Consider the following 26,069-nt stretch of genomic DNA (forward strand, 5'->3'; position numbering starts at 1 on the left):
GAGGGAATTAACCCCTTTGCCAACAATGACAAAAATACTATAAGATCCCACATCAACCAACGGAGAGGGGGTGATGTGCCTTATATGTGCACACCCGCATCCATCTAGCACGAGGCCTTTTGGGAGCTTACTGGCTTTGGAGTCATAGGAACACCGAAGTTAAGCGAGTTGGGGGCTAGAGCAATCCCAGGATGGGTGACCTACTGGGAAGTTGCTAGTGAGCTCCTAGAAACAAAACCGTGAGGGCAGAGAGGGGGGCCCAAAGCGGACAATATCGTGCTACGGAGGAGCCGATCCCGGGATGTGACAAATAGACCAGGGGCAAACTAGAGGAATCATCCAGATTTTCAAGAAGAGGAAGAACACAGGGAGGAAGTTCTACCTAGGCCATTCAGAATGGAGGACAGGTTTGAGAATAACCAGCCAGAACAGGGACGAAATTCGCATCCTGTCAATTCTTTAAATGACATGGGGGCACTTTAAAGAATGATCAGGGCGATGATGGAGCCTGAAATGAGAAGAGGGGAAAGGCCGACCTACAAGAAGCCATATCCGGCCTATATTGATCAGATACCTCTATCCCCGGGTTTTAAAGTACCAAACTTCACCTTGTTCAACGGAGAAGACCCCCATGCCTCCTCAGTTGAACATATAGGCAGATTCTCTATCTAGTGCATAGCCATAGAAAACAACCCTCTGTTAAAACTGAGGATTTTTGGAAATTCTCTCTCTGGACAGGCCTTCACCTAGTACACCAGTCTACTAGCTAATTCTGTTCAAACCTGGGAGCAAATGGAAAATGTTTTTCATGACTACTATTTTAGGATCCAGCCTGAAGTCACCATCAGTGATCTTGCTACCCTCAAACAGAGTGAAGATAAGCCTGCTTAGGACTTCATAACCAGATTCAGGAAGCTCAAAATGAAATGCCGAATCCTTATGGAAGAAAGGCACTTCATCCCGATGGCTCAAACCGCCCTTAAAATCTCTCTGAGAAAGAGATTTGATGGAATGCTGTTCGGAGATCTGGCAGACAAAGCATATAAATATGAGGAGCTACTCAGGGAAGAACAACAGAAAAGGAACTCTTCCAAAGGCACATACTACAAAGCCACCAAAGGACCAGAAGCCACCACCGTTCACAGGAGGGTTTGTTCCAAACAAATCAATACAGAACAAGGTGTATTCCTTCGATCTAACCAAGGTTGGTGCTTTGTTTGATGAGATACTGCTACAGAAGGCAATAGAGACACCCCACAGGTTTCCCAAGCCAGAAGAACTCAAGGGCAGACAATATTGCAGATGTTATAACTCTTGGAACCACTCCACCAACAGCTATGTTGTTTTCAGAGATGTCATACAGGAAGGAATAACAGCAGGAAGGCTAAAACTGACAAAGAAACCTCCCTCAGTTACAACAGATCCTTTTCCCCAACCCCAAGCCAACATGGTCAACTTAAATTGATAGAACAGAAGAGAGACAAACCAGCAACAGAAGCTAGCTCCAGCAGAGGCAGAAGATTCACAAGGGAGACTAGTTAAAGGCCAAAGGCAACCATTTCGGTTGGGGTAGTATTGTGCAGCAAGTGCAGGTGTGAAAGTGAGTTAGAAGTGACTCTGGACAGGCAGAATCAGCCCACACCTAGCGTTTTTGACAGCATTGGAACATCATACCAACAAGGCCCAGTTTCGGCCCCATCTAAAGACAATGGCAGACAGAATGACTATCTAAAGCCTGCTCAGCGCAGCAAAAGAATGACAGAACAGCTAAAAAAAGAAATACCAATCAAGATGCCCAGAAATGAAAAGCCCTTGGCAACTATCATAGAAGGCAGATGGTATTCTGTTGGAAAAAGCGATAGAACAACTCTGGAGCTAACCAGAATGCAGAAAAGGAGAGTTCAAAAGCAATACTGCACCTTCCTCAAAAACAGGGGTGACACACAGGTACTTCCAGAAACCGGTTCTGCCAGAAGAAGGAAAAGTCCATAAGTAGCTTATCAGGCAAAACAAACAACATATCAGCCACAAGAGCTGATGAAGACAGAATCTCCGGCAGACCTTCTATCCATCTTCCCTCATCCTCAGTCAATCGGCTTGAACCCCCACAAGTACAAGGTGAATCCGAACCTATTCCAGTAGAATGACAAGAAGATTGGACTAAAGAATACGAAGAGGAGCAGTTGGACTACGTACCATCTGCAGACGACCAGACTGGGCTCCTCGAAACAGGAGAACAAGAGAACTGGACAGAAGAATATGGGGAAGAACAGATGGAGTACGATGGAGAATTGGATGAAGAAACTGAGGCTTTTGGTGCAGAATTAGAGAGCCTGTTACAGGGTGATTAGGCATTAATATGGTGTTCATCTTGCCAGAAAAGTTCAGGGTAGCAGCAGGGCAAGAAAACTCTCTGGAGGGAGACGTGTTCTCCCAGGAAAGTTTTGAGTGCAGATTGGCAGAGGTACAGGAGGCGCCAGAACAACAAATGCCTACTAACAAAACATGAAAAACTGCCATAAAATTGGCTGCAGAACAGCTTTGTTTTTCCAAACCAACCAAAGAGATGGCCAATCACCTTAGACCTCTGTTCATAATAGCAAACTTTGGGGGTATTCCTATTCCCAAAGTAATGGTAGATGGAGGTGCATCCATTAATCTTCTGCCTCACAGATTGCTGAGCAAGATGGGCAAAACAGAGAAGGATCTAATTCCGACACGCTTGACTGTCACCAACTTCGCTGGGGCCATTACTAAGACTCATGGAATACTAGATGTCGACGTCATAGTTGGAACCAAGGAGTTTAACAATTAGCCCTTTGGAATGAAGACGGATTCATATAGATAGTAGAGGCCGATCCATGGCCATTTCTGCCCTCTGCCATGTGTTTGAGGCAAGGTATTATCATAATGACCTTGGTCCTTTCACTTTCCTTGGAGTCAACCAGAACGGCCGCCCCCATGGTGTCACGGCCTAGAGACTCATTGAAGATGGTCTAGCCAATTCTCTAGAGGACTGGAATACCTTTTGTTCTAAACCTCCAGAACTCTAATGATTAGTCTCAATCAACAAGAAAAGGATCGAGCTGCAACAATCTGATCCATTATAAAAAGATTGTTGATATATTGGGAAGAAAGTAAGCTCTTTATGCAGAATCCAGTCATCAATATGGCAGAATTCACCCATGAGAGCACTGAAGAATAGGAAGAAAGTTTACTGGAAGAAGTACTAGATTTTGCACCAGCAGCACTAGATGACTCTTTACTAGAAGTGGAAGATCCTTTGCAGGAGAAAAACTCAGGAACAGAAGAGGATCCAAGACCCACTTTCATTAGTGTGCTATTGAAAGAACCACTCATAGGTGAAATCATTGTACTTTTGCACGATTTCAGAGACTGCTTTGCTTGGCATTATCATGAGATGCCTGGATTAGACAGAAAACAGGTAGAACACAAGCTGCCAATCAAAGAAGGCTACCTTCCAGTCAAACAGGTCAGAAGAAGAATGTCTATGGAAATAGAACTGAAAGTCAAAGAAGAAATAGAAAGATTGGTCAAGGCAAGATTCATCAGACCAGCCATTTATGCTGATTGGTTAGCCAATATTGTGCCAGTTCTGAAAAGAAAAATAGGGGCAGTTAGGATCTGTGTGGATTACAAGAATCTGAATGAAGCATCTCCCAAGGATGAATATCCTATGCCAATGGCAGATATGCTAATAGACGTAGCTGCTCATAACCAAATACTATCTTTTATGGATGGCAACGCAGGATATAATCAGATTCTGGTAGCAAAAGAAGACATCCATAAGACAGTCTTCATGTGCCCAGGACATATAGGTGCTTTTGAATACACTGTAATACCTTTTGGTTTAAGAAATGCAGGAGCCACTTATCAATGAGCAATGAATTCTGTTTTCCATGATATGATAGGGCATTCTCTAGAGGTATATATAGATGATGTGGTGATTAAATCCCCAGAATAGGGAGATCATGTATCAAGTCTGAGAAAGACATTCCTAAGAATGAGACAACATAAATTGAAAATGAATACCAAGAAATGTGTTTTTGGAGTTTAAGCAGGAAATTTCTTAGGTTTCTTGGTCCACCAAATGGGGATAGAGATTGATAAAAATAAAGCAAAATCCATCATAGAAGCTCTACCACCTCGGAACAAGAAAGAACTACAGAGTCTCCTAGGAAAAATTAACTTTCTAAGGAGATTCATATCCAATTCTGTAGGAAAAATCCAGCCTTTCTCCTCCTTGTTAAGGTTGAAGCAGGAACATATGTTTTAGTGGGAGGAACAGCACCAGCAAGCTTTCGAGGAAATCAAACACTACCTCTCAAATCCACCAGTTCTATCCCCGCCAAAGAGAGGCAGACCGCTCAAACTCTTTGTTAATGCATCAGAAGTGTCCATTGGGAGTCTGCTAGTTCAAGATAACAAGGAAGGGAAGGAATAGGTAGTCTACTATCTGAGCAGAACTCTAACAGAAGTAGAAAGGAAATGCTGCCATTCACCATCTGCATCATTGCCAAGACACACCTAATCAAATACATGGTAACAAGGCCAATGTTGAGAGGCAGAATTGGCAAGTGGACTCTAGCTTTGACAGAATTTGCTTTCAGATATGCTCCTCAGAAAGCTGTCAAAGGACAAGCTGTAGCAGATTTCCTAGCAGATCATCCAGGGGAAGAGATTGAAAATATGGATTCTTTGGATATAGCAAACGCAGATTTATTGACTAGAGCTCATACTTACCTTAACAATCCGATCTATTCAGTTCACCTCACACCTTGGAAATTGTACTTTGATGAATCAAAGACTGATATAACCTCTGGGGCAGGAATTGTTTTGGAGGAGCCACTGGGAATTAGACACTATTATTCCTTCCAGTTAGATTTCCAATGCACCAACAACAGGGCTGAATATGAAGCTCTAATCATTGGCCTCGAAATGCTGGTAGAATTAGGAATCAAATCTGTAGAAATCTTGGGAGATTCTATGCTTGTGCTAAAGCAGATTGCTAGAGAATACAAGTGTCTAAACCCTTCTCTAGCTGTTTATCTAGTGGCAGCCACTTGACAGAATTCAGGGAAGCTACTTGGGAACATATCCCAAGAGAGGAAAACTTTGCAGCCAATAAAATGGCTTAGATAGCAACAGGGGTACAAATGCCTGAGGACTATGTGCAAAGAATTATCAAGGTGGGATAGAAAAGTCTACCGTCTGTTCTGACCAGAGGAATGGAGATAGATGTCAATTCTGCCATAATCACTGAAGATGACTGGAGAACTCCCATCATAAATTACTTGCAGTATCCAACCCTGCCTTCTGAGAAAAGAATCAGAATCATGGCCTTGAACTACCTTATGTGGAATGGAGATTTGGTCCGAAAAAGCAAAAATGAGGTACTTTTGAATGCCTGGGAAAGAAAGAGTACATGAAGGTCATGGGAGAAACCCATGAAGGAATCTGTGGAGCTTATCAAGGAGAAAAAAAAATGTGCTGGTTAATTAGAAGGTATGGCTACTTCTAGCCAACCATGATGAAGGATTGCATTGACTATTCTAGGGATGTGAGGCTTGTCAAAGGCATGTTCCAATCCAGCAGGCTCTTTCAGTTCCCATGAACCCAGTGGTTAAGCCATGGCCATTCAGAGGATGGGCAATGGATCTCATTGGCAAAATCTATCCAGCCAGTAGCAAACAACACTGTTTCATCATTGTAGCTACAGACTATTTTACCAAATGGGTGAAAGCCAAACCTGTTAAGTCCATTACATCTCAAGAGATCATCACCTTCATATAAGAGCAGATTATACAGAAGTTTGGCATTCCATAATAAATCACAACTGACAGGGGATCTTCTTTCATATTTGGAGAGATACTAGATATGGCAGAAGCATTCAAATTTAAGCTACTTCAATCCACTCCTTATTATGCTCAAGCTAATGGACAGGCAGAATCAAGTAACAAGGTGATCATCAAAATTATCAGAAAAATGCTTGAGAAAAATCCAAAGCAATGGCATGAGAAGCTATCAGAAACTCTGTAGGCATATAGGACTTCAAAGAGAGAAGCAATTGGCATGACCCCATATGCTCTAACTTATGGTCATTATGCAATTATGCCTATGGAAATAACAGTCCAATCTCTCATAATTGCTCACCAACACAATTTGACTAGAGAAGACTACTCTCAAGCCATGCTGCTAGAATTGGAGGGATTGGATGCAAGTAGAATTGATACCCTCAACAAACTCTTAGCAGGGAAACAGGCTGTATTAAGGGCCTACAACAAAAGAGTTAAAAACAAGAGTTTTGAAGAGGGAGAAATAGTCTGGAAAGAAGTTCTGCCCCTTGGAACACACATAGCCGGTTATGGAAAATGGTCACCTACATGGGAAGGTCCTTTCATAATTCAACAAATCCTGGGATTGGGGGCATACAGATTACAGGATCGAGATGGAGAAATCCATGCAGCACCAATCAATGGCAAATGGTTGAAGAAATTCTATCCAACTATGTGGGATTCATAGGCTGTGCAAACAGATTCCGGAATAGAGAAGGAACAAGATAGAATTGTTGTTTGAATTTTGTTCAGAACTATGTTTTTGAATATTATTTCTAAGTATGTTTCGTTTCCTGCGTTCTTTTATTTTCATTTAAATTAGAAGGGATTGAAAATACAAAAGTTTCACCAAAAGTAGGATTTACATTAAATATAGTCATTTTTCATGACTAAGTTTTAGTACATTCAAAATCTAAAGTTTAAAACCCTAGCTTCCTAAGAGTTTCTTGCAACCCGGCCTTCTTGGTAGAAATCTCTTGTTGGAGAAGCATCCCTTGATGGAGAGAGGCCTCTGCAATTTCTAAAGCTGGTCTGGAAGCTGCTACCATGTTCTACACAAGGAAAGTGGCCTTGGTCTTGTGCACTTCCAAATCATCTGAATCTCTCCAGGAAGTGGCCCGATTGCAGCTTCTGTAAGATTTGAGTGGGATTAACTGAGGGCAACCAAGCTGCCTTGCACAGAAGTTGGGGTGGTATACTTCTGCCCCCAGGTGATAATTGGGAGGCTTCCCACCTCCAAAAGGCAAATCATGGGGTAGTGTCACACTCAGGAATTTCTTCCTGAACTTGATTCTGGCTTCTTCTTCTTCAAGTTCCTTCTCAAACACCTTGTATCCAGGCTGGAACCAAGGATAGGTCCTTCTGAGTACCACCTGCCATTGAGCAGCAGACCTATTCATGCAGTGCCTGAAGAACGTCAAATATTCTTCAATCGATCTCTCGGGGACTTCTGCTGACATTAAAAGGAACGCCAGAACATGGTCTTCAGGCAGAACAACATCCGGAAACCTCAGCTGACAAGACCCTACCCAAATTCCACTTTGGAATCCGAGCCGGACCCTGTGCGTGTCTGACACCTGGCGGGTGTCGGGCACGAATGACCTAATTGCCCTTCCCTGTACGATAAAATAACAAGGTTAACTCCTACCTAAAACTCGGTAGAGTCTCCCCTGTAACTGGATGTGGTTAAGTCATTGTACATCGGTTCCTGTGTGACTACTGACATGTAATACTCTTTAAACGTCTTTTTTTTTGTGTTCGTCATCTTTGACATTTTAGACGTCGGTGTCTTTATTCATTTAACGTAGTATAAGTTAACCACGACGGTTTCTAGGTTATAAAGTTTGTATTCCTTCAATTAGGACGTGGATAATTATCTGTAAGGTTGGTGCTTGTTTTGGTCTTGACATGTAACACTCTTTAGACGTCTCCGTTCTATTCCAAACCGTCGTCTAAAGTTGTCAAAGATTTCATTTTATGCTATATATATAGTAATTAGATGTCGGTTTGTAACACAGTTTGACGTTGAATGTTTTAATGACGTCGATTAATAGCCGTCGTTGTTTTATATATCAAAAAATGGTGGTCGATTTCACGAAGATTTGAAAACCTTCTAGACGACGGTGGTTTCCCATCGTCTATTTCGATTATGGTAGTAGTGTTGCATACATGGAGTTGACTATTGCATAAACTATGTGCTATTGCATGCACGTCTATGCAATTTCACATAAACTACAGCATATGTAGGATTCGTTAATGCATCTTTTATGCAATTGCAAATATTGATTGACAAAGTCACTTCAACAAAAAAAGTTTACTGGAAACATCATACCTATATTGCAAATTTTCAAACTAAGAATTGTATCAACGATAATATTATTAGCTTATATATATATATGTATGTATATAATAAATGTTGATGTGTCTTTGGGCCAACAAGTTGAAATAATTAAGAAAAATATACGGAGAATGAGAGACTTAGCGTGCATGGTGGGTGAAATGAATTTTCTTTTTTTGGTCATTAGTTAGGAAGGGCATGGGGGAGTGTCAAGGATTAAAATATCCGTTGTGTAGATAATATCAGGCCTTCAATTTATGGATATTTCGGGGGATATATTATTAAGGTTTTTGGTATCGGGAAAAAATCAACAAAAATGACAGATATAGGATTTGAAACATAGAATTTTGGAGTAAAACTTTCATAGATGTTATGTACATTATCAATGAATGTATTGAACAAATAAAACTCAAAATTTATTAAGTATAAGATATATATATATATATATGATGAAATATAAGTGGTATGGAATACACATTAATGAAAAGTTTGAAAATAAAATGTTGATTAGAATGAATAAACCATGCTTAAATCTATATAGTTTGTTTCAACATTGGATTATAATTTAGATAAGTGTCCATCTACATAAATGAAGAGCTCCTATGAGGTTTCAAACAATGAGAACCAACCATATAGATCCATACAATAGTCATATCAAGTCATATAACCCGAGCAGTTTGTAAGCCATGTTTGAACATGGTGCGCACATGTCTCTCTTGAGCTCCCTACTGTCCTCCCATATATGGGATAGTTAGGATTCACCCAACTAATAGGTCCATAATCTGTTTCATCATCTTGAGCTCCATAACTAGTTCCACTACATATATTATAGGGTTTTGGGTTTTATTTAATGGCTGGTTTAGTTCATAGGTGTTCCAATTAAGCTTTAATTTCCTCATATTTAACTTATTTGCATATTCTAATAATGATTAGAGATTTTTGGGTTTCAATTTGCATAAATTGCATTCAAAACTTCTGAAAATTTTATGGGTTCTGTTATGGGTATCGTGAAATATCAACGATATCGGCAAAATATTGGCGATATATCGTCAATAAAGGGGAAGATGTGGCCTTACCCAGTATCGGTGTCGACACTTGAAAATCACGATATATCGGTGTATCGGACGATATTTGCGTCCGTGGGGGGTATTATATTGAGTTGTCTCACGATTGTCTCCTATGATATGTAAATCAAACCCGGTACCCCTGGGGAGTGAAAGGATTTTCACCTTATCGTTAGATGTAGAACAATTAAAGGGGTGCATAAGTATTGCAAATACACTTCAAAGAAAAGTTAAGAAATTAGACAGAGAAAACAGGAAGAGTCAGAGAGAGAAATTAATAGGAAACAACTGAATGATGGAAAATCATAAGATCAATATTGTCGGTTGTAATTTCACAAAGTAAAAACTTTTCCACTCTTATATTTTGTGATATTTTCTTATTTAGTCTACTTCACAAATGTCAACGATTTGGTAACAATCAGTTGATAATCAACAAATATATCAATTTTTTTTACGTTAATTCAATTTGTTTATATTTTTTCTTACGTTAATTCAAACCGCCACACCCCTTCTCTTGCCCCAAATTCCATTCTCAATCCAAAAACCCTTCCCTTCCCCTCTAGGAGGTAAGACTTCGCAATTCACTGTACTTAAATTGCCAATAGGAATGAACTGTTATTTTTAGTGTCTCTCTTCCTTTTTTATTATTTTCCTTGTCTCAGTTTGGTACCTATCAGTCCCCCATCCCCTCCCATTCTGGATATTGTCATATGTATAAAATTGAAATTTTGGATTGAATATGTTTGGGTTGTAGAAATTTGGAAATGGAGGAAGTGAAGAATGAAGAGGATGTTGAACAAAAAAGAAAAAAGAGGAATGAAGAAGATGAAAATGTTTGAGATCGATAGATTAAAACATTGAAATCCAGCCCTTCAAAGTTTGATGTATTGATACTTCAAAGTATATTAGAATTTTCGTTTAATTTGTGTGTTGATGTATGAAAGTCAAAGTCATATTAACAAGATTTCAATAATGATACGAAGGTTGTTATTATTGACAATCTCGTAACACTTCTTGAAAACATAATAATAAATAAAACAATCTTATCACATAACATGTCATACCATTATTTGCTTTGACTTTAATGCATATAGGGTTGAGGAACCTCAAGCTCTACGTGTACTCTTTCAAGATTGTAACGTATTTCATAAGTAATAACATATGCTCGTGACAGTGTGGCTCATCATATAGCTTACTTTGCGTGCATATTGGGACTTCTATGTACTAGTTTGAGGAGTCTTTTGATTTTATTTCCGATTTACTATATGAGGATTGTAATTCCTAATCAAGGAAATGCCCTTGATACGACTTCAGACTTATTATACTAGTTGTTTCACATCAGTAATACTCTATCACTTATCATAATATATATATATATGCTCTTTTTTCTCTTTTTTTTGATAATAAAGGATGAGACAAATACAAAAAAATGGGGCAATGGCCTAGAGGATTAGGTGAGTATCTCTACACCCAATGGGCATTTGGTCATCAACTACCGAAGTAGCCTACCCTCTCAACTGCAAGTGTGAGAAGGAACCTTGTCTCCTTTAGAGTGCGCCCTGTTCCCCTAAGATCATGCCTGTAAAAACTACTTGTTACAATCCTCAAATAAGACATCAACAATAAAATCTAGAGGTTCCTCAAACCAGTACACAATGGTGCCAAAATATAAAGCAAGGAGGGCAATACAGTTCGCTATACACCGTTGGCAGACATGGCTAAAATCATCTCCAGTGATCTAGAAAGAATCACTCTCAAAAGAAACATTCATACAATCACCAATGAAACGCCAACATGTGCAGCCAATGGCGGATTCAGGATTTCTGATTGCAGGGGTCAACATCTAAAAGGTAAAAAAATTCTATACAAAATAGAACAAAAAAATATGAAACGATAATATTATAATTCTTAATTAATAGAAAAAACCACATTACAATTATCCATATTAAAAATTATAAATAAATTTACAAAAAAAAAAAAAAAAACAACAAGAACAACAACAATATGCAACCACACCATTCACTTCTAAAGTAAAGAAAATAAAACTTCATTTTTCCATAGTATGAGACTTTAATTTGATAATCTCAATATCCCCCATTGGGTTTTCACGCACTGCTCTATATATTCAATCAAAAGCTTTATATATGGTCAAAAGCTTAATCTGTTAACTTGTTTTTTAATGAGGTAATATTTTAATTATTATATTTTAATAACGTCTGCTTGCTTGCTTAATGAAAAAAAAAAAAAAAACTATCTTGTTAACAATTTATGAATTTTAAAAATCCAAATTCCATGGCCGGAAAAAAAAACCTAAGCTATTTTCTTGGATGCTCTACACAGGGCAATGAATTTGGAACAGCAAGACTTGATGGATGTGGCATATATATAAAGATTGAAAAGGCATGGTGTACGTTTAAAGATACAAGTTTCTTTGAGAGAGAGAACTTTTTTTATGTCAAATTTCCGTTTTGTTTTATTAGTCAGCAAAAGAGCTTCTTTTTTATTCAACGACGTCGTTGGAAATCCCATTCCCCCCTTTGTTTTATAAGGCAGCAAAAGATATTTTTTATTTTATTTGCAACGACGTCGTTTGGACGTCAGGAAAAACAAAAACAAAAGAGCGCTGGCCGCTGTGCGCGCGCGCAGCAAGATTCCCTCCTCTGGCTGTGGGCTGTGGCTGCTTCCTCTTTGGGGCATTTCATCAAACACCTTCTGGGCAATTTGCAGGGTTTAATTGACCTCCCTTGCCCCTATGTGGATCTCCCACTGCGTGCAGCTACGGCTTCAACATGAGCCGCAGAGAAAACATTGTCCAAAGCCATGGCGCAACCCACCACAAAGTCACTTGCGGAATTGCGAACCACGAAACCTACTCCGCCCACTGTAAGTCCAGGTTGAAAAGCCCCATCAACATTGATTTTCATACCTCCCATGCTCGGCTATATTATCAACATTGATAATATATGCTCTTTATTATCAAAAGATTTTCATACCTCCCAAGAGCTTTTCCACCATACATAGAAGTGAAAAAGTTTGCTCCTTAGTTTGGTTGTACTAGGGACTTCCATACTCAAATGAATCCAATATAAATAAAAAAGCAATCCGTTCCAAAAGATTGAAACTCAATACACTCTCTCTAATATTTTATATGACACTTGATTACAAACTAGCTATTAGTCTGGTAGTATTTTTCTTCATGTCTGACACACAACTTATTTATTTATTTATTTTTAATCCACGGGAAGAGATAATTCACACCTTTTTCACATATTAGATTTCAACTTTATTGAAGACTTGATATCAAACATTGTTTGTGCTGGGGTTGAGGGAACCAAATATGCAAGGAGCTCTTCGTCAGACTCAAATATGGCCATTTCTTGTTCATCAAGGGTCACCCAAGCTTCAATTCCATCACAAAACTTTGTATCCAACAACGCAATTACGTTCTTATAGCCGCCTTTGCTGGTGACCCACGTAGGTTTTCCCCATCCAAAGTCCATTTCATACAGAGGGAGCTTGCACAGACTTGTGGCCCTATAAAGATTGATGCCCTTCTTGCTCTTTAAAAGTGGGTCCCTCTCTCTAATGCATTCAAGGACTGCCAAGAATCCCTCTACACCTTTAAATCTGTTTGCCTTCTCATTGACAAAGTCTGTCAAACCTTTCCTCATCGTGCTCACCAACTCGTGTAATTGGGTCTCATCCTCATTGAACAAGACTGGAAGTGGCCAAAACCAATTCCCCATGGCATTTTGTGTCAGCTCCGGGAGCATTCTCCGGCGCAAGTTTACCATTTGGAACAGCACTGTTGGCCTGATTGGAGTCCCAGGCTTGGAGTTATGAGAAGCAGCAATAGCACATTTTAAGATGATTGCCAAAACTAGTTGTACGTTTGTGGGGATGAAGTTTTGGACAACACCCTCAATTTTGGCCTTGAGACTTGCCATCTTTGAGACATCAAACACAAATCTCCTAGTAGTTAAATTTTCACTAGGCGTTTCCAAGGTCTTTGGGATGGCCGGTAAGTCTCTAGACGGCAACAAATTTCCTCCATTAAACTCCGGCAACGCTAATTGCCCTCCAACTCCATCATCATATTGATCTTCATCACGATTTATGGCGGCCCATGTTCGTGCGAATGTGTAGAGCGATGTTACATCTGCAATTTTGTGCGAAGGAGATACTGCAATAGCAATTCCTCCGCAGTTAAAAAAATTGATTTGAACAAGCAAAATAACAGACCCCAAGGCTACTTGAGCTGTTTCAGAATCGGTCTCGGGGATCAAGTGATTGAGTAATTTGGGCTCTGGTTGTTGAAGAAAATCTGCAAGCTGGCAGTTAACCTTAGCTTCCAAGAAATGAGCCCCTTCATCGTTGCACTCGACGAACGCAGGACCTTTGAGCCGGCCAGCCAATGGATAGAAGAGAACCAAAGTTTTGGATAGAGACTCTTGCAACCGCTTAGAAGCTTTGGAAGCAAAATCGGCACCATGCCAATGGTTGGTGTAGAAAAACAAGAGGGTTCCATATAACGTAGGAGGAAACATTTGATCCAAAAGAGAGAGCTTGAGAGTTTTAAGGTGATTAGGAGTTGGAGATGATGGCTTAATGATCTTTCTTGAGGTGATTTCGACAAGAGAATGGATAGAACTACCCATTTCTAATTAAATTAGAAAGACTCTCCCTCAAACTTTGGATTGGAACCAAGATTATATATATACATAGATACCTCAAATAATTCTATTTGAGGAACACACTTTAGGATAACCTACAAATTTTTTTTCAATGAGCCAAACAATCTATTTTTTAAGTCTACATTCATAGATCATCCTTGTAAAATAATTCGACAAATTGGAAACCGTTTCGATATCCAATTGTGTCCTACAAAATCAATGAACATGGTGCTTCAAGAGTACTGAAATTTCAATAATTCAATTGAGTGGTCAAATGATATCGGATTCAATTATTTTTTTGTAGAGATGATCTTTGAATGAATATCTACAAAATATACCGTTTGGATTAGTAAAATACAATACGGATTGGGCCCTACAAGAGTGTCATTCAAATAAATTTATTTGAAATACAATACGGATTGGTGAAATACAATATATACTGGGCCCTACAAGAGTGTCCCTCAATCAAAGCTCCCTATATCTATCTATATATATATATATATGTATGCTTCCTTGTTGTTCACCCTTTTAGTGCTTTTCTCTAGAACGCAATAGAGTTGACCCAAGTTAAATAATTACTTTTGTCCCAGACTTGCATGATTCACAATTTCTCTAGAACGCAATAGAGTTGACCCAAGTCTCCTTCGCATATGATAACTAAGTTATCTGTTCATAATCTAGACACAAAGTGCAAACTGTGCGAGTACTTAATCAGTTCATTGTACCGTCTCTCAAAAAAATTTAGAAAATGGTGTTACCTCTTAAAATTAAGAATTTTTGTTGGCTTTTTCGTTCAAAATAAAGTAAATACTAAGGATAAGGTTTCTGAGGTTATGGACATGGATAATATTTGTCTACTTCTGTAATAATAACACTCTGCACTTTTGCCAGACAAATCTGGAATGCTTTGCAAAGCTTTCGGGATATTTCTATTCCATTATGAATATTGTGCAGGAGATGTGATTACTCTGTACTTTATTATATTTTATCAATAAAATATTATCGCTATTTCTAAATAAAGAATATTGTGCACTGGATTTTGCATGATTGAGAGTGGTTGTGGGTTTTATCTATTAGGGAATATTTTTTTTTTTTATAATAACTATTTGCTGGCATATTTGTTTTCAACATAAGCACTCATTTTTAATCATAAATCTTCGAATGTTTTATTTGCGATTTATTCAATAAAACAAACTCTCTGAATTTTTTTGGCGAATTCATCCTAATATTATATAGAAACTGAATAATAGAAAGGTAACTTAAATGTTAAATGGTATCTCCTCACCAAATTCTTTTTTTTTTTGGTCGGAATTTAGTTTCATTAAATAGAGATTCAAATCCAGTTACACTAAAGTGAACTCAAAACATTACGTTGAACCAAATGCTGGTAGTTGTGTGAGATATCCAACTCCAATTTCCAGACCACTACACTAGCTTCCAAGAAAATCTGAAAGCTGGTAGTGAACCCTAGCTTCCAAGAATTTATTTATTTTTTGAGCACTTTTCTTATAAAAAGAGGTGAAAATATACTAAACTCATACACACTATACGCAAGTCAGGACTCGAACCTAGAATCTTATTGAAAGAAACAATTGCTGCGTAATGTAGAAGCATTGGACTTTGCTTAACCTCCCCTCACCATTTTTTCTCTTCTAATATTCCTTTTCTTGCTGCGTAATGTAATGCAAAATATGACATCTTAGGCTTTCTTGAATTTGTCAGCCTTTTTGTGTTTCTTTATTATTATTTTTTAATCTTTTTGTCTTTTATTTAACCCTAAACAATCATCTTGACAGTTGGATTTTGTTAGATTTTCAGGTCAAGCACGCAACAAAGTTGACCAAAGCTTTTTTCATCTGATAAACAAAGACCCACGATTTGTACGTGATGCTTCAGTACCAACTGATAATTTTGTTTAAGTTGGCATTACAATTTGAGGGAATTTTAAAAAGACCGAGTCATTTTCCATAAATTAAGAATTAAGCAGCTCATTTGACCCATTCTTTAAATTAGCTACCCTTTTACACACCCACCCATCTACTGGTTTACAATTTCTTTGAGCTACCCACCTCGTTCTCTTTTTATATCTTTTGGATCTTTCTTTTTTCCTTTTGATCCCATTAATATCAGAGCACAAGCATTCCTTTTTCTTTTTTTTTTGGTTACAAGCCCTTTATGGAAGAAGGACTAGAAATAAAATTGCATTTGGCAACTGCACCACGAGGTCAATTGATTCCAGATAGAGTTATAGGGAAGTTTAGACCTATATATGTTTAAGGAAGTAAGTTGAAACCTATAATTTTTGTTCCAGGAAATTAGAAATACTCGTAAAAACCCTCGAAAATATTGTAGTTGAAGAATATAGGGTTTGGTGTAAAACCCATGCATGTTTGTACTAGTTTGGTGAATTTTGGTGTCACCAAACAAAAAAATATATATAAGCAAGGATATGGAATAGGTGACCAATCTGGCACACGGTAAAGATAATAAAGCAAAGAAAAACAAAAACGAAAAACAAAAGAAGTTGCAGCACAGGAAGTTCCAGCCCTCTAATGCAAGTATTTCTTTGCCCGTGCCTTCTAACATTTGAGATCGATAATGCAATTGTTCAGTGAGATATCCAACTCCAAGTTGAAAATGTCAAGTGTTGGATTATTATAGCAACCTCATATCATTCTCTAACTTGGACGCAGAATCCCACAATAACCAAAAACAGTTCTGCATCTTCCTATCTGATCAAAACGGATTTTAAACTAAACTTGAAAAACACCAGCCACAATACAAACTAGGGCATCATTTGACGTGCTCTCTTTCCCCTCCCTTCCTGTGTTTATCAGAACCGTCCAGCGGCGCCGCCATGCTGGTTCTGGTTCAGGGAAGGGTCAATGCAAGGATCTTGCTTCAAAGCAATTAAAGCAGTTGTTCCTTATCCAATCGAGTCTTGCAAGAAAATAGGAGTTCATATTGAGCTCCAAATATACGTTGGCGCTTTAGCCAAAAAAACTTCTTCTGCAATTCATGCGGTTGTGTCTTTATGACCAGATATTGTTTCTTGATTTCCATTTCAAACTGCTCTCTGGACTTTTTATCAATATGAGGTGATCGCAACACAGTATATAAGACTCGTGATTCAGGCAATGCAATCCTCCGTGTGGAAGGTGGAAGCCCCCACAAAAGGTTTGGGTGATGAAAAGATCGAATCACTACGCATATCTTGGTCGCCATTACTTTTGGTGCTCTTTCTTTTTGGCTGACTATTTTGACAATCTATAAACAAATCCTAGTCAGTGGAATGATAGCAGGGTCTAAACTTAAAAATGATTTAAATAAAACAGAAAGAATCCAGTCCTTCATGATAAATTTTGGGTACGAAACGGGAAAAAAAAGACCACCACATATCAGAGCATTTTCGTATCTTTAACAATCTTTAACAAATCCTCCATTAAGCACTTTATGAAATCAAGAGAAACCCATCCATCAAGTCAGGCCTTTTTGAAGTATTCACAACTTTACTATGCTTCTGCAGAACCAAGTCCCGAACAGTCAAGCATCTCTAGAAAAATAAAACCCCAAATCCCTAAAACTAAATAACATCAACCAGGTTGTCATAGAAAACATAACTACAAAAAAAAGGATGGGGAAATCATATAACATATGAACAAAGATTTCAAATCAGATTTATAGATTATGTACAAAAAGTAACAAATAATGGGACTGAGTACCAAGAAAGTAAAATAAAACAATCATAAGTATATAGAGAAAATGAAAAACAAACCAAAGTCGTTCGGTATTAGAAAGTCTAAAAACATATACAGTCGGATCAAAATAGAAATGATATTTAATCTAAACAATAAAGTCCCAGTACAAACAAAAAAACAAGGAGAGGACCAACCAAAGTAAAAATTTACTGCTTCAGTTTGGAGATGTCTAACCTAAAAACTTGGATCTCCTTCAGCAAGTAATGAAGAACGAACCTTGACTGCAACTATAACTGGAGAAAATCAACTGTGATAACAGATGAATCAGTTGCAATCTATCACCTATAGCCATCATATCTCATGAAAAGATAACAGCTTAAATTTCATTAAGCATAATAATACTAGAAAAACATGATCGCATGACAAACATAATGTGAATCAATTTATGAGTTTATAGTTATTTTGTATAATGACAAAAAAAGAATTGTCTACAAATTTCAAAGCTCTTCCTCTTTCAGGAATATAAGGAAAATCATATTATATACACGATTGGAAAAATAGCTCTGTTTATGAAAGCACATCAACAAGGAAACTCAAATCATCTATGAAGGTACAGAAAAACTCATGTGGGAGCTGCATAACAGCTACTCCCGCCAGAGAGCAGCCCTCCATGAAAGGACCTCGAGGTAGACCAGATTAAACCCTCTCTGCGCCAGAGAGCAGCCCTCCCTGAATTTCCAAGGAAACTAGCCATGACTCATTATTATTTTTTTTCAGGTTTTCAAAACTGAAAATTAAGTAAGACTGGTAACTATATTTGTTTTTGTTTCCTCGTTGACCCTTGATCCTGCCCTTCTAAGTTCTAACAATCAAACCGGCCTCCTTAACCACAAGCTCAGACAAGTAACTTCTTGGTCTGACCTAGTGACCTTCTGATCTAACCTAGTGACCATTGGACTCAACCTAGTGACCATTGGACTCAACTTGATGACCATCGAACTTGACCCGGTGACCCCCACCTAGGCATGACCTTGTGATCCAACCCTATGACATACTGATAGTCATTCTATATAGTTAATTTGAAATAATTAAATTATCTTTATATATATATATATATATATTCAGAAACCATTTAAGCAATTATTCTTAATTTTCTATTGCAATGAACATAAAATGTTTTTGCTATAGAGGAGTGACTAAACAAGCATCACAGTAAAAAAGGCCAGAAACAAAGAAACAACCCAAGTTTGGTCCACAACTAGCAACTGCAGATCAACCAAATACCGAAATATTGGGAACTAAAAGAGTTAAATTTCATATCCTTGCTACCATTTCTCAACAAAGGTTCAGTACCAATTTTGGAAAAAGAAATCAAGGGAAGGAAAATGAACATACAGGGTAGAGCGCATTGGGCATTCTAATTAAGCTAATCCATCGACCCAGAGCCACACAAAAGCATAAACAACCAAACAGAATCAATTACACATAACCAAAATCAACACACAAACAACTTACCGAGATGGAGTAGGAGGATGAGGATTAGGCAGCACTTTCTTGGTTTTGGAATTTGGCGATTTTTGGTTTTCCGTACGGTTGTTCAGAATCTGAATGGAGAGAAGACGGATGGGAAGGAGCTGCTGTGGAGATGGAGAGAGCTACGCTGGAGTTTCCGATGAAATGCCCAGCTCTAGTGAAACCAAACCAAACCAAACATTTTGTCCCCTAAGCAAAACGGCGCCGTTCCATCGTCTAGTAACCCAGAGGTGTCACAGGCCCTAAACTGTGTTGCTTCACCAAAATTCGCAAAAAAAACAACCCACCACGACACAGCTCCAGGATATTAATGTAAAAAACACACCACCAGAACCTGCCAAATATCAAACTAAAATAGGCGAAATCACACCCTACCGTTAAAGAGAAATTAATTAGGATTTGAATTTAGTTTCCGTAACTGGCTCACACTCTCCCTTCTCCTATAAATTATTCAATCACAATAATCCGACCTTTATTATTGCTTTGCTTCTGTTAGATTATAGATATCTCCGAAAGAGTGAGAGAAGAAGTAGGCTGCTGCTGGATCCAGAAGCTGTTAAAAGATCAATGCTTGAGCACTATAAATTTTTTTTTTTTTTTCGAATCCAAAGTTTTGCAACATGCTTGCTTCTAATTACGTTCATAACTTAAATTGATCCAAACTTTTTTTCTTTTCCATGTTGTATCTGTTATTTTCGTGAACTGAATCTCTCACTAAGAGATTTATTTAACTTCGAAAAGAAACACAAAGAGGAGTTATCTAATTTTTATTGTGATTAAATATCTTGACATTGTGTGAGTGTATGCAACTAGGGTTTTATGTATCTTAATCCATGTGTTGAACTGAAAAACAGGCCTCATTGGCGCGGAACCACAGCCAAGGATGTGATGGGCTGTAGCGGACGAAGTTTTGAAGAAAAACTAATAATAAACCTATATCTACTGGCCTACCACAACAAGTTTGCTGCTTTTTGGTTTTTTCATATGCTAAATCTGCTGCCTGTTTCGACTGGAAAAAAAAAAAATCTTATGCCTGTTTTTTGTGTGTGAAATTATCTGCTTCCTTTAGCAAAAGATTTTTGAAGAAGAAAAAAAAACACATTAGGAAAATATTAAGGGATCCCTCAAATTATTTGAGGAACCCCCTTTAGGGTACCGTATGAAATTTTTTTCAATATATATATATATTAATTTGAGTTTGATCGTATACTTATTTATCGTTTTATTTATTTATTATTGAAACTTTTTTTTGTTTGCAGAGTTATAAAAAGATGCCTCCTAGAGCTAGAAGAAGCTTAGAACTCATACCAAATGAGATTGCTCGTAAGAAGACCTTTCAGAAGCGAAAGAAAAGTATATATAAAAAGGCGGACGAGCTTTCAAAACTCTGTGATATTGATGTTTGCTTGATCATCTATGAAGCTGATCAAAAGAAAGGGAGGGCAATTCAATCAGAGATGTAGCCTCAAGATTCAGCTGAATTCAATCGCATTTTTAACAAATATAAAGCTTCTAAGGATATTCATGTCCCTGGTTTAAAGCAAAACTTCGTTTTGTCTGATTTTTACAACGCAGTCAAGAAAGAAGACGTGGATCGAAAGTTTGAAAAATTGTACCCAACATGGGATGATCGAATCGACAAGTTTTCGCAGGTCGAATTGATTAAACTAATTGGTTCACTGGAAGCCAAGATACAAGCTTCATCCAAGAAGATTGATTTCGTGGAACAAAATCGAAATGTATCCAAAGCAGAAGAGCACCACACCAACATGTGTTGGAAGCCTACTAATCAAGTCCCTGATCAGCAAACTTGTCCTCAATTCGGTGCCTTTAATATGATTTCAATCAATACTACAATTTTAGCCCTATAATTGATGTCTACATGTGCAATATCTCAAACTGCCTATTGCATGGATTTCAAGCTCATTGAAGATCTGATGATCTAACCCTTATTGAATTTGTAGCTGTCTTTTAGTTTGATTGATTCAATTTCTAATTTACGACCTTTTGTCTATATGGAAAATACATGCCTATGTTTACTTAATTTACTTTCGGAATTGTGGTTATACCATGCCTCTGCTTTAGTTAATGGGTATTTTTATGTTCCGTCATCTATTGGGTGTCGTTGTTTTCATTTATTGTTTTACAATATTGTAAGGTCTTCTCTGTTTCATTTAAAATATTAGAGCTACACTTATGATAATACATGTGTATCTCCTAATATGCTAACTAAGCTCCAAGTTTCGTGGTATTTTTCAATAGGGTGTTGTTAAACTGATGTAGCATGACAAATAAATGGCTAAAACTTTAGTCTAGAACATGGAACTCTGGAATGCCCCAGGAAGATATGAGGAAACCTCAAGGTTTATTTGATAAACTGAAATAACAAAACATAACCCTAGCCACACGTAATTAAAGTATATTTAAATACTCCTAGAAACCCTAAGAATAACAAGTGAATTAAAATAGGAAAATAACAAAGTTTTCAAAAATTGTAAAAACTTTAAAACTGGATTTCGGGCTATTAAACGACCACGAATGCCTGAAAAAGCCCATACGTCATGAAAAAGCAATGAGTTTTACTCATGACACCATTCTCTTCGAATCAATGAGTCATGGGCCCGATTCTGAGCTCTGAGCCCAAATTTGTGGTTTACTTGATTTGCCTTTGCGCGCTCGTCGCTCCAGCCCTTTTTTGATTGCTTTCGCCATCTGTTCTACATCAGTCCCTTCCACTTCCAAAGCACTTGACCCTGAGTTATGATTAGGATAGATTGACTCATCATCATGGATGTGACACGCCGACCCTATTTTAATTACCTATTTAAGTTATCAAAATTTATTTAATTATGAAATTAAAAATTTTCCCTTGGGGTTGGGTCATTTTGGTCACTTTTTAATCTGGTAGGATTTTGGGGAAATGAATGGTACTGTTGCGATATGAGTCCGTAGACACACAGTGGGCTTAAATCGGAGTTGTAACGAAGAAGTTACGAGCTACGGAAGCCTAGTGGCATAACTGTAAATATTTTGAAGTGGGTTTTTAAAAATCTGAATTCCTTCTCTCTCTCTCTCTCTCTCTCTCTCTCTCACCCCCGCCGATATTTTTCTCTTTGCACGACAACCCCCCCTTAACAGACCAATCCTCGTAGGCCTCGAGGACACCAAGTCTACTCGAGCCACAATCCTTGCGGGCCTCGGAGACACCAAGTCTACTCGAGCCGCAATCCTTGCAGGCCTCGGAGACACCAAGTCTACTCGAGCAGCAATCCTCGCACCACACGGTTCAGGAGTCACCAAAACTCGTGGAGCATTATCAGAAGTACCAAAATTATTTCTAGGTAGCTGGGGAGTACTCCTAAGGTGGGTTTGAAAACCATATTTTGAAACTTATCTGGATATTCCTCTTGTTTCACAAGCCTTACTTGAATTCTCTTCTCAACTTTCTAGGAACCCGTTCTCAACTACCTTGAAACTTACAATACATACAGCTGATTACTAGTGCCCATAATTCATCATTTTCAATTACTAAATATATGTATTAATGTAGACATACACTTAAATGTTTAGTTAGTTATAAATCATGTCGAACCTTAATTAGCAAACCATTCCGATACTATAATGGTAATCTTAATAACAACAAATAATTAGGTAGATAATTAAATAAATAAATAAACAATTAAATAACCACTGCCCCTAGAGCTTCCATCCGTTCCAATAATGCATAATTTAGCAATCTCTCTCTCTCTCTCTCTCTCTCTCTCTCTCTCTCTCTCTCTATATATATATATATATATATATATATAAACATACATATTCATCCCATAAACAAAACTTTATATTTCCATACATAACTCAATACTACCCAATTCAGATAATATATTCATAATCATAATAATATCATTTAATGAAATGTGATAACCTTTAGAGGAAATTCCATAACCTCAATTAACAACATGATAATCAAGAATTTCCATAAAATACTATAAAACGAATTTTCCTAATCTCAACATAAACATATTAACTCTACTACCGGTCAAGGCTTATTTATAGGGTTGTTCTAGTACTTCTCGAAAGGTAAAGTTACCTCAGTAAACTCACGATCAACCGAGGGTCAAACGGGCCTGCGGGCCCACGACCTCCGATTACTAATCCTAGAGTTCCTATAGGTTTAACATACTTATCTAAACCTACTGTGCAAGTTTGGTCCAAATCGAACGGTCGGATCGCTCACGATCGTACGATCGGACGATTATCGTAAAACACAAACTTAAACTTATTGAATCAGAACATCCGGGGTTCTGATTCACGATCCGTGAATTCCTGCACAATCCTAAGAATGCCTAGATCAACATATATTGAATTGGAGTTGATCTAACGATCTGAACATATCGAACCCGGATAACGCCTAATATGCTATATCCTAATATGTGATATCTGATCGACTATCAAACGATATCCAAATTCATATCCGAGCATACTGTCGTACTTGGGATGACATGAGGATGATTTTAGGACTCAAGGATAGGCCGAAAAGTGGCCCACGCCCCGGCAGCGTGTGGGTGTCCAAAGCGATTCCGACGATCGGGAAAATCTCCAAACTACCTATCAAGACTTATACCTACATGATCACCACATAGAGTGGAGCAGCTTTTGTTCTTGGACCTACCCCAAAAAGTCGACGAAAATGTCCTCAATCGGAGGGCGAAACTGGCCAAAACTTATATCGCTTATTTACCCACAAAAACTCAGAAATTTCTCCTAAATACCACAACCAGCAGCTAGAACACATTGAAATGATAGAAAAGCATACCAAATTCGAAGAAAATGGTGGCCGAAGGTGTTCGAACGAGCTCCGTCAAATTTCGTCAAAAACTGTCCAAACCGCCCTGTTTCGTGGCGGTTTCCAGTCTTGCTTGAAACGGATCGAGGCTGGGATGGGTTAGGACTGGAAGAGGGAAGTGAGGTGGTTCGTTTGGGACCTGTCTTGCTTGAAATGGTGGCCAGAGTTGGGAGAAATCATGGTGTTTGGGCCTAATTTGGCACGCCCAGTCCAAAATCAAAAAGCCCATGTCAATTTTTGGCAGCCATCGAAGTTTTCCTTATGTTTGGGCCAAAACTCTGCATGCCAGCCAATTTTTTTTACAAAGAAACCCACAAAACAGAAAAACAAAAGAATGGGCCTTGATTCCAGAAAAGCAGCCCAATCAACATTAAAAGGCCCATGTCTTTTTGCAAATTGACAAAGGTTTAGAAGAGCATAAAGAATAAATGAATCGATGAAATTGCCAAATTAAAATTGGTAAATTCATCACCAAGCAGATCAACTTCCTAAAATGGATTGGATTAAAAAACTCAGCTTCTAAAAGATCTCACTACTTGATCTCAAAAAGCAAATCAGTAGGTTTTCTTTTCCTTTAAAAATGTTTTTTTAGAAAGAGCCCCACGTGACTGCCTGACTTTGAAAAAGTAAAAAATTTCAACTATCACAAGGGAGTTGATGGGGAATTTATGAAGGCAGGTCTTACAGGAAGACTTCTCCAGTCTTTACAGTCAAGGAAGACGATCAAAACCCCTTTCTATATACAAAGAAAATTATGCTCCAGAGCAGGTGCCATTTCTAAGAGATAAGCAGACTGCATTTTCTAAAGAGATAAGTAGGGAGCAGGGAGTTGTTCATCAGGAAAATCAAACTAACCATCATGGCAGACAACATTCTTACCAAGGGCCGTTAAAAAATTAAAAGGGATTAGGTTCTCTTTCAGGAAAAGCAAGGAAGTGATCACCATAAGATTTGACTGTTGATGCCTTTGCCAGAATAGATAAAATTCCCCTTTTTCTTGGCATTTAAAATAAAAGGATCTTTCTTTTGGAAAATTTACCGCCCATTATTAAAAGATTAGAAACCCCACTCCAGCATTTTCTATAAATATGAGAAGAGATGAACAGATCACGATAGCCAAAAATCAATCAAAAAACAAAAACTCAAAATGATCACTTGATCTCAAAAGACTTCAAAACACTGAAGCAATCAAAGCTCATTGAGCCACAAGAAACAAGTCAACTATCTTTCAGAATCTCTAATTTCAGTTCAGTTCAGAGAAATAGTCATACAAAGTGAGATTTCTCTCGTTACAAATTTGGTTCAGCATAAACCAAATCAAGCAGAGTCCGGGTTTTATAAATACGAAAACCTCAACAAATGTATGGAGAGCCCTAATCAAGCAGAACAGGTACTACCGTGTAGTTCCAGCTCAGTAATCATCAAATCTAGCCATTTCTGCCCCTTTCAGACTGAAGAGGCTCCAATTCTGCCAGTTCAAAAAGCATTCCAGGCCTTGAAATAGATTAAATCTGCCAAACTTGAACATTTGCATCGATTTACAACTGAAACTTGATAGTTGAAGGTGTTGATAGTCCAATCCAGCACAGACATACCTAGTCTAGCCCTAATCAGAAGCATCTATCCAGGCACAAACTGAAGTCCAGCGCTCTTTTTGTCTTTTTTAGAGTTGGTCTTCCCTTTTTAAGCTTTGTAAAAGGCAGTTCTGCCTGAAAAACAATCCACTTCCTTATCATTCATTATGGCCAAAACTACTAGTTTTGTACTGTGAAAAATTGTGAAGTCCTCACCAGTCTGGGGCAAGAAAAGAACTTACTTGGGAGATATTCCTCACCCAAATTCACAATTGCTTGTTTAGAAGTTAATAACTTGGGGCGCAAGTTATCTATTTTTTAGAAGTCTGCTAGGGTTTTTATTGCTAGTAGTGGCACGCTCATACACAAAAGAAAGTTGACTTGTTGACCACAAATGGTTTTCAAGCCAATGGAGAACTTCACCCTACCATCACAGGAACAAATAAAAAAACGGATGAACACATAGGCATGTATTTTCCATATAGACAAAA

The 26,069-nt window shown here is 38.0% G+C and overlaps 1 protein-coding gene and 1 long non-coding RNA gene across 2 annotated transcripts; both read right to left on the reverse strand.

Annotated features, from left to right (window-relative positions):
- Window positions 1-12,330: 12,330 nt before the first annotated feature.
- LOC117635223 (stemmadenine O-acetyltransferase-like) lies at window positions 12,331-13,915 on the reverse strand. The gene has a single exon (XM_034369574.1). It carries the CDS (start codon window positions 13,913-13,915, stop codon window positions 12,521-12,523), a length of 1,395 nt encoding a protein of 464 aa, XP_034225465.1. The 3' UTR covers window positions 12,331-12,520.
- Window positions 13,916-16,331: 2,416 nt separating this feature from the next.
- LOC117634634 lies at window positions 16,332-19,474 on the reverse strand. The gene is made up of 3 exons (XR_004586805.1): window positions 19,144-19,474; window positions 17,863-17,935; window positions 16,332-17,197 (listed from the first exon to the last, which is right to left on the reverse strand). It is a non-coding gene; the product is annotated as an uncharacterized LOC117634634 (long non-coding RNA).
- Window positions 19,475-26,069: the final 6,595 nt, after the last annotated feature.

Source organism: Prunus dulcis, chromosome 7 (genome assembly GCF_902201215.1).
Source record: "Prunus dulcis chromosome 7, ALMONDv2, whole genome shotgun sequence".
Lineage (NCBI taxonomy): Eukaryota > Viridiplantae > Streptophyta > Magnoliopsida > Rosales > Rosaceae > Prunus > Prunus dulcis.